The sequence below is a fragment of the Homalodisca vitripennis genome, unplaced genomic scaffold (assembly GCF_021130785.1).
Source record: "Homalodisca vitripennis isolate AUS2020 unplaced genomic scaffold, UT_GWSS_2.1 ScUCBcl_11741;HRSCAF=21122, whole genome shotgun sequence".
NCBI lineage: Eukaryota > Metazoa > Arthropoda > Insecta > Hemiptera > Cicadellidae > Homalodisca > Homalodisca vitripennis.
The window spans coordinates 1-14,850 of record NW_025787866.1 but is presented as its reverse complement, the minus strand read 5'-3'; the positions used below and the strand labels follow the sequence as shown (position 1 = coordinate 14,850).

The 14,850-nt window shown below is 39.1% G+C and overlaps 2 protein-coding genes across 2 annotated transcripts; both read right to left on the bottom strand.

Moving 5' to 3' along the window:
* Window positions 1-722: 722 nt before the first annotated feature.
* LOC124374962 lies at window positions 723-10,277 on the bottom strand. The gene is made up of 3 exons (XM_046833098.1): window positions 10,165-10,277; window positions 2,176-2,394; window positions 723-890 (listed from the first exon to the last, which is right to left on the bottom strand). Exons 1-3 carry the CDS (start codon window positions 10,275-10,277, stop codon window positions 851-853), a joined length of 372 nt encoding a protein of 123 aa, XP_046689054.1. The 3' UTR covers window positions 723-850.
* On the bottom strand, window positions 10,274-13,247 carry LOC124374961 (polyamine oxidase 1-like). The gene is made up of 3 exons (XM_046833097.1): window positions 13,177-13,247; window positions 12,159-12,307; window positions 10,274-10,425 (listed from the first exon to the last, which is right to left on the bottom strand). The coding sequence occupies exons 1-3, from the start codon at window positions 13,245-13,247 to the stop codon at window positions 10,274-10,276; spliced, it is 372 nt and encodes a 123-aa protein (XP_046689053.1).
* Between the last annotated feature and the right edge of the window lie 1,603 nt (window positions 13,248-14,850).

The window sequence follows — 14,850 nt, the reverse complement described above, 5'->3', positions numbered from 1 at the left end:
CTCGAATAATTTCTTTACTAAGGGTTGATTTTTAATCTAAGGAAACATTCGTCTATCTACTTCAATAAACCTAGGTTTATGTGCTCCTTCTTCAGCTTATCTCATCTATAGGTTATACATTTTCTGGTAGCTGTTAATAATTAGTAATTTAACTTCAACTGAGGTGCTTAATACATCCTGCTAGCACCCATGCCAGTGATACAGTCATCAGAAGAAATAATATTTAAAAAATATTTATAGTTGCAATAATAAGCCGGCTTATTACAACTATGTTAGTACTGTCTTTCGCCTAAAACACAACATACAGGAAAAGAGTAAGTACAAACAAACATGCATTCACAGAATTGACTTGGATACTCAGTGCACTATATTTTAGCAATTCCATTCTTTGACAACAAAAGGGGTTTTATTAGTTTTAAAACTAATCGAGTTATAAAAACGCTTGTAATCATACTTGATGTAAACAAACATACCCAAAAGTAATTATACACATTTAAAAACTAATCCAAATCCGTTATACATTTAATGTATGTCCTATATTTTTTGATCTTATCTTCAATTCAATTTGAAGTATAATGTGATGTTTAATATTCCCATTGTTGAACTGTTTATAACGCTTTCTTCCGAAAAATTCTTGATATTACTAAATATACTCACCTCGATAGCTGCAGACTTTGTCTTCTGGCAGAGCAGGATGGAACATGTCTGCTGCATGTTTTCTTGAGTACACCTAGAGAGACAGTAACGATCACGTGATCAGCAAGGTAGGTGCTGCCATCTGCACACGTCACCTCTACTTCTCCCGCTTTGCGCTCTATCCGTGTAACTTGCTTGCCGAGAACTGTCTTGTTCACCACTGGCAACTCCTCAGAAGGGTTTGGGATTTTTTTCTGGAAATTATATAGTTACAAAGCTTAGATATTCGCCTAATACTCGGCGTTTTGCTTAAACTATAAAACATATGCATATATTTATACAGTTTGAATACAGTTGTACAACTTGAATGATGAGTTTTGCTCCTTTATAGAAAAGACTTGAACCAAGAGTAACTAATATGGAGCCATGGGGGTGGAGCACTTAAACAAAACCAGATCTTCAAAACACAATCAAAAAGTATAATGAGCACGGAAAATTTTGCATACGAGTGTCTGCAAACATTTTTGCCGATTCTAATAATGCCGTTGTACAACGATACGTCAACAACTTCGAAAACCCTGGAAATCCCAATGGCTGGGAGAAACTAAAAGTAAAGCGGATATTCATACTAGACGTTGTTACAGGCCAAAACTCTCATGAATCCTGAAATCGTTTGGAGACTCCGTTCTCCGGTTAAGAGGAGCTGCAATGTTTAGTTGAAAGGTGCTTCTGGATGTCAGAGGTTTCCCATAGGCATAAAGTCTGAGAACTTCTACAGTTTAAAAGATTAGTGGTTTAGTAGGAAACTAATAATGGCCCAGGTCTTCTAAAGGTTTGGAACTGCCAGAGTTCGAAAAAAAATCTCTCGTAGTTTATAAAGTCTCAAATCTTCCAGAAGCTGACTTTTTTTTCGAAGTCAGCTAGTCGAAAGACCGAAAGTTCCAAGAGTTCGGGATCGATAAATGGTGAGAGCTCGTAGCGACTGGACACTATTATAGGTTTGAATATGCTAAGGACTTCAAAAGTTCGTATATTCCAAATTCAGGAAATTTCCAAACGCTGGGAGCTCTTAGAGGACTTCCAAGACAATAGGAGCTCTCAGAACCTGAAAGCTCCCAGAGTCGAGCAGCTTTAAGTGATTGATTCCGATTGCGTGAATCTTACATAATTCTAGACCTATTATATATTTTTTTTTGTTCCTAAATTGTTGAAGTGTATACTCTTGGGGCTTTTAGCAATTTGAAAAACCGGAATTTTAGTGCTCCGAAGTTTTTAAAACACCAGGTACATTTATCAGGCAATCTACTGGTATCTTGTAACGGGTAACATAAAGTTTAGGGTGTAATTTAATAAGGCAAACAGAAAACCTATACCATATAAGTTTTTTATAGAATATAATGAAGTTAAAGCGGATTTACCCAAAATTATAAAGTGAGAATTGGTTTTAAAAATTTTGGTTATTTTGTGGTCATCATCTGAATGTGTAAGTGTTTATTGCTAAAAGCGATATAAATCAATAATATTTTGCTATAAACTTACAGATAAAAAGTCGAAGATAGTTTTATATCCTCGAGTGCCATTTTTTTCCATTTCAGAGTGTAGTCCCCCTCACATTCCCAGTAGTTGGACTGTCCCCAAGCTCCCGAAACGGAGAGGTCCTCAGTGCCGGATGCTGCCCCCTCCCATAAAGGTGTTAGGTAACGAAGAGCTTCCCTCGTGTAAGAGTCTACGTTCCGTTCTTCAAATAACTGATCTAGTCTAGAAAGAACAATGAACAAGATATTTAATATATTTAAAAATACTTTATAGCTATATATTAACATTAAATACTAAATATGCTCCAAATTACAATAAGTTACCTCTAAGTTATTGTGGGAATGTTTTCCTAGTGTATATCAGGATTCCATACGAACGCTCCTCAAGGTGCTTTGAGAATGAAAAGGGAGAAACGAGACGAAAAAAGATGCTGAGATATAGTTTTCTTCCAATGCCTACACCTTACATTATAGATGTAAGGTGAAACCGTACATCGCCGCTCGCACACCCACAGCAAAACCATCAGGGAAAGCGCGCGCCCATGGTGGCGAACGGGATGCCGGATCAAAACTAAACTAGGTAAAAAAAAAGAATACCGTGGTCAGCATACTCAGGTTCATTTACTAAGACACAACATAGGCCTATCTAGTCAATATAAATATATAAGTATAGATACTATAAATAAAAAAAAAAAAATAAAAATAAAAGTGCCTGCAGTAGTATATTCCTCAAACAATCCTTATCAGGGTGCACCTGCATACAAAAATTAGAAACGCCATAATTTGAAACAAGAAAATGCCAATTCCACCCGGTATCCTTCGGCTAAGGGCGGGCTCCTAATGAAATCCAAGAAATAACTAAATAATATCTAAAAACTAACTTAAAATTAAATAACAAAATATAAAACTATATAAATGGCAACAATTAACAATAACAAATAAATAAAGAATATGAGCAGGGTATCACAGATGTTGACTAGTAGCAATGTCCATCATGGTGGCCGTCCTTCAGCAGAGCGCAAAAGCGAAGGTTCTCTGCGACCACGCATGATGGAGAGATGACAGCAGAAAATCAACTCATCTCCTGGACCTCATCAGTGAGGGGCCGTAAACTTAGCCGCACATGTCAGAAGGAGTATAGCTCAGCAAAACTAACAAACACTTAAATAAACAAAAATATATTAAACTGGAGCTAACTCCTAATCTTGTACACCACGGCTCGGAGTCTCTACCAACTCTACCGGAAAGGCTAAACGCCTTCAAAAGGTCAGTGGGCTCTGCAGCCAATAAACCACACACACATACACTATATAAAACACACATGAGCCGGGGAGATATAGGTATTGAACCGGCTCAGACTCCCCCCCCAAAAGGAGGAACTCCCCTCTGTTAATTTCTTCAAAATGATCTCCGATAATGGTTCACAGTTTGTCTCCAATATCTTTAAAAGAATGTGCTTTGGGCACGGAATCCGCCATGTGACTACTTCCCCTTTCTATCCTCAGCCTTCTCACGCCGAACGGTTTAATCGCAATCTTCGATCTGCTCTCATTTGCCTTTCATGCGGGAAAATCAAACCACCTGGGATCAACAACTTCCTTGGATCCAATTTGCCTTTAATATGGCCCAGCATGAAAGTCACAAGGCAGTACCTTTCGAGTTATTATTTGGCTTTCCGCCAAACAACCCTTTGGCGAACCTTTGGAAAATTAGCGATCTTCTGCCACCTCCTGGTACTCACCCGATGTGAAAGCCACTTTGGGAGGCAGCCAGGCGGAATCTCATTCGGGCTAGGGAGTTAGTAAGGAGGAAGTACAACCGAGGTGGTATTGCCAATCCCTTCCAGGTGGGGGATCTAGTTTTACTGCAAGGCTCACCCAGTCAGTTCGGCTGTGGATAAAAGAGCTGCTAAACTTTGCTACAGGTGGACTGGTCCCCACCGCATCTTGAAGTTTCTGACTCCGGTGACTGCCCGACTGGGAGATCCTCAGTCCGAGAAGATTTTCAGGAAGGGACGCACATATCCCATCTGAAGCCTTGCCGGAGTCATCCGTGATTTCTCTTTAGTCTGTGCGGGAGGGTTTTAGGTCCAGAGGCCTGATTCACCTTCTGCTCCTTTCTTTCCTGATCAAGGTTCCTGTTTTCTTCTTTGTACCCACGCTACTCTTGGAGGGATTTCTTGCCTCCAACTGGATTTTCTTGGTTTTCCCTTCTGCTGACCTTCAGGGTTTTCCGGTTTATAATTCTTCAACCATTGGGGGGAGAGGCGCAACATAGTCAATGAAAACCTTCTCCAAAGGTTTTTCCGCCACCTCAGATGACAAAAGACCCAACTTGGTATTTTGAGCGGGTTTGCTCAGCGAGCACAGTTCACAAGAACGTACTCGAGCTGCAATATCCCGGTCCATACCTTTCCAGATGAACTGATCCCTAATCTTCGCGATGGTCTTATGAATTCCTAGATGTCCGCCCACAGGAGAAGAATGAAAATACTGAAAGACCATCGGTACAAGAAAGCTTGGCAGCACTAACTTAGGTTTTCTCCGCTGCTTGTCACGGCAGCATAGAGCACCTCGGTACAGAAAATAAGGAGGGTGGGCACCTCCGTTTTTAAGCTCATTGATGATAGCAGTCAGCTCGGGATCCTTAAGTTGGTGTGGAACAATGTCCGAAAATGCCAGAGGAAAGTCTAGGAGCACCGCCACAACATGGCGGCTCTGATAAATTCTGGTGGTCGTTGGGTAAGTGATACATGCGTGACAGAGTGTCCGCTATGATATTTTGGGTGCCTCGCTCGTGCTGCACTGTGAACTTAAGGGCAGAAATTTGGACTACCCAGCGACGAATCTTCCCGAGCTGACGGGGGTGGGCAAGGAGCCAAGAAAGTGCCTGGTTGTCGGTTTCCAACAAAAATTCTTTATGTTCTAGGTAACGCCTGAAACTTATTAATTCCAAACACGACAGCCAAACATTCCAGCTCATAAACAGAACAACTCTTCTTCTCACAAGGGGTTAACTTGCGTGAAGCATAAGCTATGGGCTGCCGGAATACCATCTACTTCTTGCGATAAAACAGCAGCAACGGCTAAGGAGGAAGCATCAGTTTGCAAGAACGAACTTACGACTGAAATCAGGCATAGCCAAGACTGGAGGCTGCATCACTGCCTCTTTCAGCTGCTCAAAAGCAGTCTGTTGCGCTTCACCCCACTCAAACTTGGCAACCCTTTTTCCTAAGAGAGTTCAGAGGGGCCGCCACTTCAGCAACATTGGGGATGAAACGACGATAAAAATTTATCATTCCTACAAAACGGGCAATCCCCTTGGCATCCTTAGGAGGAGGAAACTCCCTGATTGCCTGGGGTTTCTCTCTGGGATCAATACAAAACACCTCGAGAAGAGACAAGATGACCCAGAAACGATATTTCAGGCTGAGGCAAAACTCACCTTTTCAGAATTGACGGTAAGGCCAGACTCTCGCAGCCTAGTTAGAACTTCCTCTAGATGAGTCAAGTGCTCCTCATAACTCTCACTGTACACAAGCAGGTCATCCAGATAGTTGAACACGAACTTAAATTTGACATCATGAAAGATAGAATCCAGGAGTCTGGTGAGTGTCTGGGCCCCCACAGCCAAGCCCATTGGCACTCGGGTGAACTGGTACAAATTCCAAGGCACACAAAAGGCAGTGAGAGGTCGAGACTCGTGTTTTAGAGGAATCTGATGATATGCCTGATTAAGATCAAAAATGGAGAAATACTTGGCCTTACCAAACCAGTCGAAAGCAGAATGCAAATCGGGGAGAGGCACGGAGTCAATTTCTATCTGAGCATTGAGCTTTCGATAATCCAGGACCAATCTGGACTTCCCATTAGGTTTCGGCACTAGAAACGCTGGACTGGAAAAATTTGAGCAAGACGGCTCGATTACCCCACTCTTAAGTAAATCATCAATCATATTTCTCAGAATTTCAATCTTGGGCGGAGCAAGCTTATATGGATGGGAACGTACAGGACGGGTGTCTGTAAGACGAATCTCGTATTCCAAGAGATTGGTCGTGCCCAGTTTGTCAGTTAGGACTTCAGGAAAACTGGAAACAAATCTGCCTTATGTCCTCAGCCTCTTTCGGCGTAAGATGTCCTAGTTGGTCAGGAGGAGTCAAGCTCTTATCTTCCATCTCTAAGGCAGCAGTCCCACGAGACTCGACATCTGAAAAGGGAACGAGCACCCGCCTGGCGAAAGCAAAGAAAACATGACTGGAGGCCAAATCCAAAATCATGCCAGTTTTTCCGATAAAATCTGCTCCCAAGATGAAAGGAAAAAGTCAGGTCCTTAGCCACCAAAAAGCTCCAATCCCAAGAGAAATAATTTAATTTTGATGTGAATCTGGGCACTACAGATAATAGGTAAAGGTGTGCGTGAAGCAGTCCAGCAGATAAGTGAACTAGGCTCAACCTGCCGTATTAGCCCAGAGGATTTTAGATCTTCAAAAAAACGACAAAGAAATCAGGGCTGCGTGCTGACCCAGAATCAACCAGGGCCTTTCTGCACCACATTCCCCACAAGTACATCCAGTTGTGGGCAGGTTGAGCGGGGCAGCCCTTACTCCCTGCGCAGCCAGAGCAGCAACCTCCCCTCTCGGCCAACGATGATAACTGTCCCCAAGTCTATTTTTTTCTGTTTTCTTTCTGTTCTGCATTAAACCAGCTACCCTTTTACCATCAAAAATTAGGTACATATTTGCCCTCAAAATTACCTTTACGGCACGAGTCGGGCTTACTCGTCCGCAAGCTTACTAGTTATTTTTTATTAAGTGGACAAAACGGTCTAATATGTCCCACTTGCTTGCAGCCATAAACAGGTAGGAGGCTGCCTACGGGAAGGAGCAGCTGCTGGCTCAGACTGCACCGGAGCATGGACCGGCCCCGGAGGCAAAGTGAGGAAGATGCCTCGACATGGCCTCCCTTTGATCATCCGCATCCTGAACCCCTCTAGAGGATGATGGAGAGGCGGTCCAAATCCGCAAAAGATGCGGGACGGCTACAAAAAAATCAAACGGGAGCGTTCTTCAGGTTAATGCCCCTCCAAAATAAGGCTCACCAACTCCGTTTCGCTCAAGCTCAAGCGCAACACCCGGGCTACATCCCGTATCTCCCCGACAAAATGGCTCAACGTCTCGTCTGGTGCCTGAGGACGAATAAACGCGTTTCCACCCGCAAGCGCTCCCTAACCCGAGCAGGTACAAAGAACTCCAAGATCTCGGCGTGAAACTGGTCAAAGGTGGCACCTCTCTTAAGGCAGTCTAGAAGGCGATCAAAAAGCGCGGCCCTTAAGGAAAACTGCGCTAAAATCTGCATAAGCATGGCATCTGTCATACCAGGAAATTCTCTTAGCTTAAAAAACTTCCAGAAGGAAATGGATAAGTAAATTAGTGTCAAGCCCATCAACTCTGGGGAAGTGTTGTAAAACACTCCCCAAAGGATGGGGCAGTTTGCCAAAGCTAGAAAAGGAAGGCACAACTATAGATGATGCCTCACCAGCCGCTTCAGGAGGGCCACTACCCATCGGAGACATAGTAACTCTGGGAGGCTCGAAAGAAAGAGCCGGAGGATGGTTAGCAAAAGTAATGGTAGTGGGAACCTCCGTTGGAGTGACAGCGGTAAATAGTACCCCCTTCTCTTTCACCGAGCGCACCTCACTCAAACCATCTAAGGCTTGTTTTAATTTGTTACTGGCCGAAAAAGCCCAACTTTTAATATCAGAGTCTAAACTAGGAGCTGACATAAGTAAAACTATTCTGTCACGCCAATGTAAAAGCTGAGATGCCAATCTAGCCTTTGCTGACCCGGACATGGGAAGTGACTCAAAATTAATATAATATCGTCTTCTAATTCCTCCATTCGGGTTTTTACAAAACTCAAATTCTGTGTTAATTTGGAACTCTGCATTCCAGCTGCGGTCCAACGCTATACAAGCCCGTAATTGAGCCCTTAATGCCCTCACATCTCCCTCGGGCTTCTGTCCTCTCGCCAGGACCTCAAAAACCAACTCGGGCTTGCGTAGATGTTCAGGCACCAGGGAAAAACGCCATACCAAAAACAATTAAGACAAATAAATACAACAATAAACAACAAAGCGTACGCAACAATTACTTAGTAACCTAAGTGGACTCAACTCACAAAAGGCTTACATTGACGAGGTCCAAGTGAAGAACTTAATACCTGCTACCTAATAGAAGGATACCCTGCAAATATACACTAACTACAAACCTACAAACACAGAAGCAATAAAATATAACAAAACAACACATTGATAGGGGAGAAGTAGAATACAGTTAGATAAATTTAGCGGTTAAGCAATTTAGAGTCCCTTGCTCCCTGCAAAGGGTAAGTCTGCAGGAAGCAAGACACTAAAACCCAATTCCACCCGGTATCCTGTGCTAGGGCGAGCTCCTAATGAAATAAAATTGTGTACTCTAACCTCCCCCTACCTAACACTAACCTACACCAACAAACAAAACCAGAACTGAGAGACAGCTGAGAGAGCAGCTAACCACGCTCTGCTACCATTGAAACCGTACATCGCCGCTCGCACACCCACAGCAAACCATCAGGGAAGCGCGCGCCCATGGTGGCGAACGGGATGCCGGATCAAAACTAAACTAGGTAAAAAAAAAGAATACCGTGGTCAGCATACTCAGGTTCATTTACTAAGACACAACATAGGCCTATCTAGTCAATATAAATATATAAGTATAAGATACTATAAATAAAAAAAAAAAAATAAATAAAAGTGCCTGCAGTAGTATATACCTCAAACAATCCTTATCAGGTGCACCTGCATACAAAAATTAGAAACGCCATAATTTGAAACAAGAAATGCCAATTCCACCCGGTATCCTTCGGCTAAGGGCGGGCTCCTAATGAAATCCAAGAAGTAACTAAATAATATCTAAAACTAACTTAAAATTAAATAACCAAAATATAAACTATATAAATGGCAAACAATAACAATAACAAATAAATAAAGAATATGAGCAGGGTATCACAGATGTTGACTAGTAGCAATGTCCATCATGGTGGCCGTCCTTCTGCAGAGCGCAAAAGCGAAGGTTCTCTGCGACCACGCATGATGGAGAGATGACAGCAGAAAAATCAACTCATCTCCTGGACCTCATCAGTGAGGGGCCGTAAACTTAGCCGCACATGTCAGAAGGAGTATAGCTCAGCAAAACTAACAAACACTTAAATAAACAAAATATATTAAACTGGAGCTACTCCTAACTTGTACACCACGGCTCGGAGTCTCTACCACTCTACCGGAAAGGCTAAACGCCTTCAAAAGGTCAGTGGGCTCTGCAGCCAATAAACCACACACACACATACACTATATAAAACACACATGAGCCGGGGAGATATAGGTATTGAACCGGCTCAAAGGGAGAACATACCAAGTTTCATTGTAATGGTCAGGGTGACATTCATATTCTAGGTAATATCAAAATCCGTCTTGGAGTGTCAAACCACGATTAAATGTGGAAATGGGAGTTCCCAAAGCATCACAAGGTCCATCAGAATTGCCGTGAGAAGCTTTCTAATCGTAGGGTTCCATATAATTCCCCTACTTATCCGTTAAATGAAAAATGACGTAGAGGTACGAGGCGGAATAAGGAAACGATATGTAGTACTCTTCGAATGATTACAACTTATCAGGTGCTAAGGAACAGATAGTTGCTCATGTTAATGGTCCGAATGGTTACTGCTATGGTTAAAGTGTATTTAAATGAAGAAGAAGAAAAAAAAAATCTGTCTGTTTTATAGAATCAATTTCTTCATGGTAATTATCGGAATGAGCAATAAAAATATTAAACATACTTTCGATGGATATAAAGCACTGTTTTGTTGTATTAGGACTTTGTTTGAATGGAATGGATCACAAAAATGACGATTCAAAAATTCAGGTGACGAATTTTAATTTTAAGAGGAGCATTACCAACCTGGGATAGAAGTAAGCAGCTACTGAGCCGTTGAAGTGAGAACGATCGCTTTGATACAGAATTTTGAAAGGCCAGACCTCCCAATTCTCTGAGTGCAGTTGCGTTAAATTCATGCCCGGTTGTGTTTGATTATGAGGCATTGCTCTGGTGTTGTCAAGGCATCGTACGACGTCAGTAGGTCGTGAGGACCGACAAGATCATAGACCACATTGTCAACCTCGCCGTGGCAGAACTCCGCGCCTCTGTCTATCACAACACCACCTGAAAGATATTTTATGTAAGACTCGAGTAAAAAGTATGAAATTTACTATCATAAATTTATTTAAATTAACCAAGGTTAGAGCATATTGCTTAACTTTGGAGTAATCGTGTGATCTGAATAATTCATATAATGTATTTAAATATTTTAATTAATCCTAGCCTGATTTTTACAAAATACAATGTAACTCATCACTTTCTATAATTATTCTGGAACATAATCCAGTTATTTTGCGTGAATGAAGTTGCTTCCAAGACAGTACCTGTTTAAAAGGACATGAACTTAAAATACTCGTACTTAACAATATTTACCAACAAACAGTTTGATAATGTATTTGGCCTGAAAACAATTTTGTAAATAAAAAACCGGTATATATACATGTTATGGAATTATAAATATTTGCTACACAATAAAATCGAAAATAGTTAAATTAAACTTTAAAATGATAATGAAATTAAAATGGGCCCTGTCAGTGTACAATGTACAACTTAGCAGTACGGTTCTCGACATACCACAATCTTGTCTTCCATATATGCCATTCTCATACGTGCTCATGGTGCTACGTGTGTCTGTAATTTTATTTGGCTTTTTTCAACTGAAAGTGGTAAATATATTATGAACAGTGTTATTTCCACGAAACCAGTGCTACAGAAGTGCTATTTAAACTTTCACATTACCACTATTTTACTGAGAATATAAACCAACAAAGTTCCATAATAACCAGCCATAATAACCAAGTGTTATTATAGGATACAGAACCAACATAATAACAGCTGATTACCACTTTAACTTTTGTGATTTTAAGTGCGTAATAATAAAATCTAATAAATATTCATATATTTTCATACTCTTTTTGCATTAAAAACTCATACTCATAACTCACGATACTCGCAACAAGTCGGTATTACTGTTTCTATATAAAAAATTATTCAGCATTACAAATTCGTATTATATTTCCCATTTTTTGTACCGCAACGTGCCTTTTCAGTTAAAACTTCGCCGTTGTGTTTCAATTAACTAATCTTAACAGGTTTAAAAAACGTGTGAGGGATTGGGTGTTATCGTTTGATGGCGAAGAAGTAGATAGACTTATTGTCCCTTGTTTATCACTGAACTTCTAACACTTCATCACTTTTATTGTTGTTCGATCTGACCTTCACTATAATTACCATAGTTAATTACTTGATACGACAGTGCAGAAAAAACTAGATTTATAACTCGGTTGCATATCATTATCAATGCGGCTCATCAATTCTTGTGTGGTCGCCGTTGTCATTGCCATCCAGTCGGATTAAAAATAAATTCTATAACCCTTTAATATAAAAAGTTACAAAACTACTGTTTTTTTTTAACCACAGTTTTTTTTTTATAAAAACGTTTGTTCTATTAATAAATTTTTAGTTCCAATATTCACGACCAGAGCCCAAGCACAGGTCCTAGGCCCATGCCATGTAAGCTCTCTTCCCAATTATATCAACTCTTCTTTTTCCAAATTTTTAGTGGAATAAAATACAATTGCTATATGCTAGTAAGAAATAACTGTGTATAAGTACCTATTGTTGCGCTCTGATACATGGTTTCAGACATTGTATGTATGTTCATAGGTTTTGTTGCAATAACGTGTATAGTTATACAGTATAGTATGTAAGTGTTTTATTGTACTATTTTCTTTGGGAAATAAACCATTTTATTTTATTTTATATCTGTTAGAGTGTATAATATTAAATACTAATACCGAATTCGACGGTATGTATCCTGCCGCCAATCCTGTCTGCAGCCTCCAGCACGACCAGGTCAGTGACATTGTGCTCCAGGAGGGTGGCCGCTGCTGTGAACCCTGATACTCCAGCCCCCACTATCACCACCTGATGTCTCTTTCCTTTCCTAAAAATGTATGATTATTAAATCTCATACAAATTCACACTGTCCTAAATGGAAGTATTTTTTCCAACAAATTTAAATCCAAGCGGGAATTCAAATGCTAAACTTATTATTTCCACAAATAAAGTAAACTATATAATATAAGTATTTTTTTAGAATCAATCCTGAAGTTTAATATCTGACTTGACTATTATCAATTAATATACCATGTAGTGTGCAGAAGTAGTACCACTCTTGTAGCGAAATTACAGCATCTATTTGCATTTAATCGTAATTCTATGTATAAATTGGGTAAAATACTTAAAGTACTTCTCAGAAAAAGTCACTGTGTTCATTCAATGAGTTTTTATACTAAATTGCCCTGCAGTGGACTGTTTTTTTCACGCATACATAGTAGTTCCTAATTTTAATTTAATTATTAACTGACAAACAAACTTGAAGTACAAGGTTTTTGAATTTTGTAAATAAACGTGAGAAATATATATTAATTTAATTCAGTTTAGAACAAGTCTTATAGTCTTCCTGCTTGAATGTTGAGACATTTTCTATATTGTACTTGACTGTAGTTATGTCTTATACAGACCGTTCCGTGGGAGAACATAATATTCTGCGTTACGTAAATTTAATGCATTTTAATTTAAAAGATACATCTAAACAATACTCTATCTGAAGCAAAACATGAAATCTATTCGAGGAAGATAATTCCGATTGTATCAAATCAAAACAACCATTAAAGTTCTATAATAAGTGAATCTTCACGCAGTATGAAAATAGTTTACTACTACATACTACCAAAACTAATCAATAGATTTTTCAGAACTTTTTATATATTATAAATTTACATTTTGATCCTAATATATATTGTTAGGTACCTTATTGGTTCAGAATCTATCGACAAAATAAGTAGAGCGAACACACACAGACATCGGATTGTGTTTGGCATGGCGGCCGAATGTATTACTAAAATATCTCACTTGGCCAATATCCAAACAGCAACTTGACCTATTAGATTACCTTCTAACCCGTTCAAGTAAAAATTCTTCGACTATATACAAGTATGATTGTTTCTAAAGTTCACAATAATAGTTTAGACAATATTCTGAATATTCATGAGAGAAATTGTTGTAAAAAGGTATATAATTAAGGATTTAAAAACATGTTACCACGTAACTTTGACACGTTGTAATTATTATTTAACTTAGATAGTAATGAACAAACACTACGGCATAAATTTCTGTCTTTACGAATTCAATATTTATTAGCTGTCTTCCCACCAAAGGGGTCTAAAAAACTCCTTAAATAGGATGTAATTTAATTTCTTTTTCACGAACTCAATTATATTCTGCTACATATTTAAAGTTAAAGTTCATTCTTGGAGGTAATTGCTCAGCAGCATTGATTTATTTCTTCTGTATATATTTTCATCGTCTGAAAATATTGAACGATCAGTTACACATTATTTAGAATCATAATTGCATTACACATCAAATCAATGTGCTTTTGAGGAAGATTTGAAAGGATTAGTCAATAGTTAAAAATGTTATTAAGTAAACATTCTTTGAAGATATTTTGGCTGAGTATTACAGACTAGGGGCTGGAAAAATGTATTTTCTGCTTGTCTGTCCGCCCGATTAGACAAGAACCGATTGAGATGCAGGTTAGAAATTTCGCACGAATACGGAATATCGAGGAAATATAATCAACATTGAGTTCAGTAATTTTGGATATAATTTCATATAATCATTATTTAATCATTATCATTATTTAGTTATTTAGCCTTGCCTATCACTGACAGGGATATCTTTGGATTTGATAGATATCTTTAGGTCTACATTTAAATCAAATCTAATCTGTACGAAGATTTATCTTGCATGTCCCTCAATGGTCCGTAGCTCTGTCTTTACCAAAGTCTGCTAAATGACATATAGTCTAGCATAACATCTTGAAATAAGACTTAAAATCAAAATTTTATATATGACTCTTAGAATCAGAGACACCTAGACTACAAAATATGAAAATTCTTACGGTCTCATAAGTTGGCATGTTTGTGGCAGCGTCAAATTCCATACTTTGCACTAATTCATAAAAATAGTTTTTCAAATAGAAATTTGAGATATATACCTTTTGTTTCAAGACATTCATGCGATATTTTGTAATTGTCAAATTTTCAAGCTGTGGTTCCAACTTTTATCTGATTAAAGATGGACAGAATTCAAGTAAAATTTAATAAAATAGCTTCAAATGTGTTATTAATGTTAATGTCTATTAAATTATGGTTAAAATTACTGATAGAGTCTATGGTATTATTGTGATGATGCGAATGACTCAATTCTAACTGAAAATGTGGAGATATGTACAATTGTTATATCGATGGGTATAGTCTACTGCGGGAGATGATTTTTGAAGTTGGTGATTCTCCCTAAGAGTTGAGGGCTGTTGCTAGCCTAGATATAATAAAGACCACCTAATACCTGCTTTGACTGGAGAGGGTGGTACAGAATGCTTCCTCTTCGCCAAGGGAACATGACTGAGATTAATACGGCTCC